The following is a 3,027-nucleotide window of genomic DNA, read 5'->3' on the forward strand; positions in this document are numbered from 1 at the left end:
ATTTCCTCCACAGCAAATTAGACGTTACATCTGCCTGCTGCTCTTGTATTTTCCAAGATGTATTTTACACTTCTGTGATTGAGGGTTACTTTGTGTTTTCCTTGTTTCTCAAAGCTCCTAATACTGTCCTTTCAAATGCTTGCATGGAGACCAATTTTTCTAATCTTTGTTTGTAGGTTCTTCTACTAAGGACTCTTCAGAGAACATATATCAGATTCTTCATCATTTTGGCCTCCTGATGTTTTTGAAAATCATGACTGTTTAATTTTCTTAAGTCATTTCTTAATATATCACATATAGTATATAAAATACCATAAGAATAATGTTTATTGCAATATTGCTCAAAATAGCAAAGTATTACAAACCATCAGTTAAAAATTTCATGGTGGGGAAGTAATTATTATTGACACAGAAATGAGTTTGAAAGGAATTATAATTGATTTCAAAAAATCAACTTTTAAAAAAATTTTTAGAGTGAGATTGATGATAGATAGGCATTTTAAAGATGGTATTGGCCAAGTTGGAATATTTCAAAGATTAACTGTAGTTAAGGCTTGGAAATTGTCAAGAGGCAAACAGTGAGATCACCATCAATCACAGAGACAAACTTGCCACACTAAAAGTCTTCAAATAGAATATAGCCACAGAGACCTCTCAGCAGCTATGATATCTTCTTTAGTTTTACCATGTTCCTTTTCCTATTGTTTTGTGATTGCTCATTTGTCTAGGGAATGACTACAGAAATAAGACAGAATATCAGATTACCAACAGAGAAAACATGTGAGGAATTTATATAAAATAATCTTTGTCTTAAAACTTTAGGTTAAATAAACCAGGTGAAATTTGCTTTTGCTAGGAAGACCCAAGGAATTGCCTTGTCAGATTTAAGCAGTCAGGAAAGCTAATTATTTCCAGGTTTTCTGTGTGCTTGAATGTAGTACTTAAGTTTGTGCTGAGGATGTGAACATGGAATCAGGGTCATTTGATGCAGCATAAGAAGAGTGATGGAAAACTAACCACACTGACTGAGAAACTGTTACTATGAAGAACCCATAGCTACTTACATGCTGTTACCGATACACCGTATTGTTGGCACAGACTTACGCCCTTAAGGCTTTGAATATCTGCACATGCAACTTCCACTAATTTCCCTGAGATTTAATATTTAGTGATCCAAAAAAGCTCTCCTTGTTACAATACTTGGATTTAATTTGTAGAAAGACTTAGGCAAGTGCATTCAAGAATGGTTAAACAGATTAAAATCATGTTGATTTCTTGATTTGCTGGTAGCAACTTACGTTTCAAATTGTCTTGGTCCTTTAGATGGAACTGGGTCTGATTTGATAATTGTTCTGAATTTTTTTGTTTCCCCATAAAAGACATTCAGTTATTTTCAAGTTGACAAGGTATGTCTCTTTCCAAAATTTCACTATCTCATTACTATGTCAAACATTTTCATATTTGGATTAGAACACCCAAACTAACGTTATTTTCAGTACTGGTGATTCATAAAATGTTCCCACAGTATATTAGTCAAAAATTACTTCCCTTTCTTTCCAATTTCTTCTTTCACTCATAGCAGAAGAGGAAGAACTTGAGAATGGATAATGAGAGTACTGTGTCTGAGTTCATCCTCCTGGGGCTTCCCATTCGAGCAGAGGATCAAGGCCTGTACTCTGCGCTGATCCTGGCCATGTACCTGACCACAGTGCTAGGGAACCTGCTCATCATCCTGCTTATCAGGCTGGACTCTCACCTCCACACCCCCATGTACTTCTTCCTCAGCCACTTGGCCTTCACAGACATCTCTTTCTCATCAGTCACAGCTCCAAAGATGCTTGTGAATATGCTGACACACAGTCAGTTCATCTCATATACTGGATGCATTTCCCAGGTGTATTTTTTCACAGTTTTTGGAACCATCGATAGCTTTCTTCTGACTTCCATGGCCTATGACAGGTATGTGGCCATCTGCCACCCCCTGCACTATATTACCATCATGAATCAGAATCTCTGTGTCTTTCTAGTTGTTGTGTCCTGGGCCTTATCCTCTGCCAATTCCCTTGTGCACACTCTTCTCTTGGCTCACCTATCTCACTTTAGAAACAATACTGTCCCCCATTATTTTTGTGACCTCTCTACCTTGCTAAAACTGTCTAGCTCAGACACCACCATCAATGAATTGGTCATCCTTGTTTTAGGCAATGCAGTTATTTCCCTGCCATTCATATGCATCCTGGTCTCTTATGGCCGCATTGGAGTCACCATTCTGAAAGCACCCTCCATCAAGGGAATCTGCAAAGCCTTGTCCACGTGTGGCTCTCATCTCTGTGTGGTTTCCTTGTACTACGGAGCCATAATTGGACTATACTGTGTTCCCTCATCTAATAACACTAGTGAGAAAAATGCCATTGTGGCTATGATGTACACTGTGGTCACACCCATGCTGAATCCCTTTATTTATAGTCTGAGGAATCGGGATATGAAGGGTGCGCTGAGAAATATCCTCAGCAGAATGAAATAATGTATCTTCTGCTTCCCATTAGCTGCCTAGGACTCCTCCTTGATTGGCACATGTAACATATTCTCTCTGAATGTCCATCTTAAAGATATTTTAATCTGAACTTGCAGGTATCTTGGAGGTTGCACTTACCTATTTTCTTTTTTCAATTATTTATTGGTTATTTTATTTAATTACATTTCAAATGTTATCTCCCCTTCCTGATTTCCCCTCTGAAAATCCCCTATCACACTCCCTGTCCACCCTACTTCTATGAAGATAATCTCCCCCCATCCACCCATTCCTGCCTCACAGCCCTAGCTTTCCCCTACACTGAGCATAGGACACTTATCTCTTTTCTTGATTTTGATAATCTTGGGAAAGGAGTCTTCAACACATATATACCTAAGTTCTTTCTGTATTTCCCTTTGCTCATGATATATTTCCCCCAAAGTTTAAAAATTTAATGTAGCACTGTTTTTTTTTTTTAATTTGAATAGATTGTAACTTTTGGAGAAAATCCTTTT

At 37.7% G+C, this 3,027-nt stretch overlaps 1 protein-coding gene across 1 annotated transcript; it reads left to right on the forward strand.

Annotated features, from left to right (window-relative positions):
• The first annotated feature begins 1,600 nt into the window (after window positions 1-1,600).
• On the forward strand, window positions 1,601-2,524 carry Or1j10 (olfactory receptor family 1 subfamily J member 10). Its single transcript, NM_001000560.1, has one exon. The coding sequence runs from the start codon at window positions 1,601-1,603 to the stop codon at window positions 2,522-2,524; it is 924 nt and encodes a 307-aa protein (NP_001000560.1).
• Window positions 2,525-3,027: the final 503 nt, after the last annotated feature.

Source organism: Rattus norvegicus, chromosome 3 (assembly GCF_036323735.1).
Source record: "Rattus norvegicus strain BN/NHsdMcwi chromosome 3, GRCr8, whole genome shotgun sequence".
Taxonomy (NCBI): domain Eukaryota; kingdom Metazoa; phylum Chordata; class Mammalia; order Rodentia; family Muridae; genus Rattus; species Rattus norvegicus.

Bases quoted from the DNA above. Each gene is read 5' to 3' on its own strand.
- Or1j10 (NM_001000560.1), top strand. From the start codon at position 1,601: ATGGATAATGAGAGTACTGTGTCTGAGTTCATCCTCCTGGGGCTTCCC.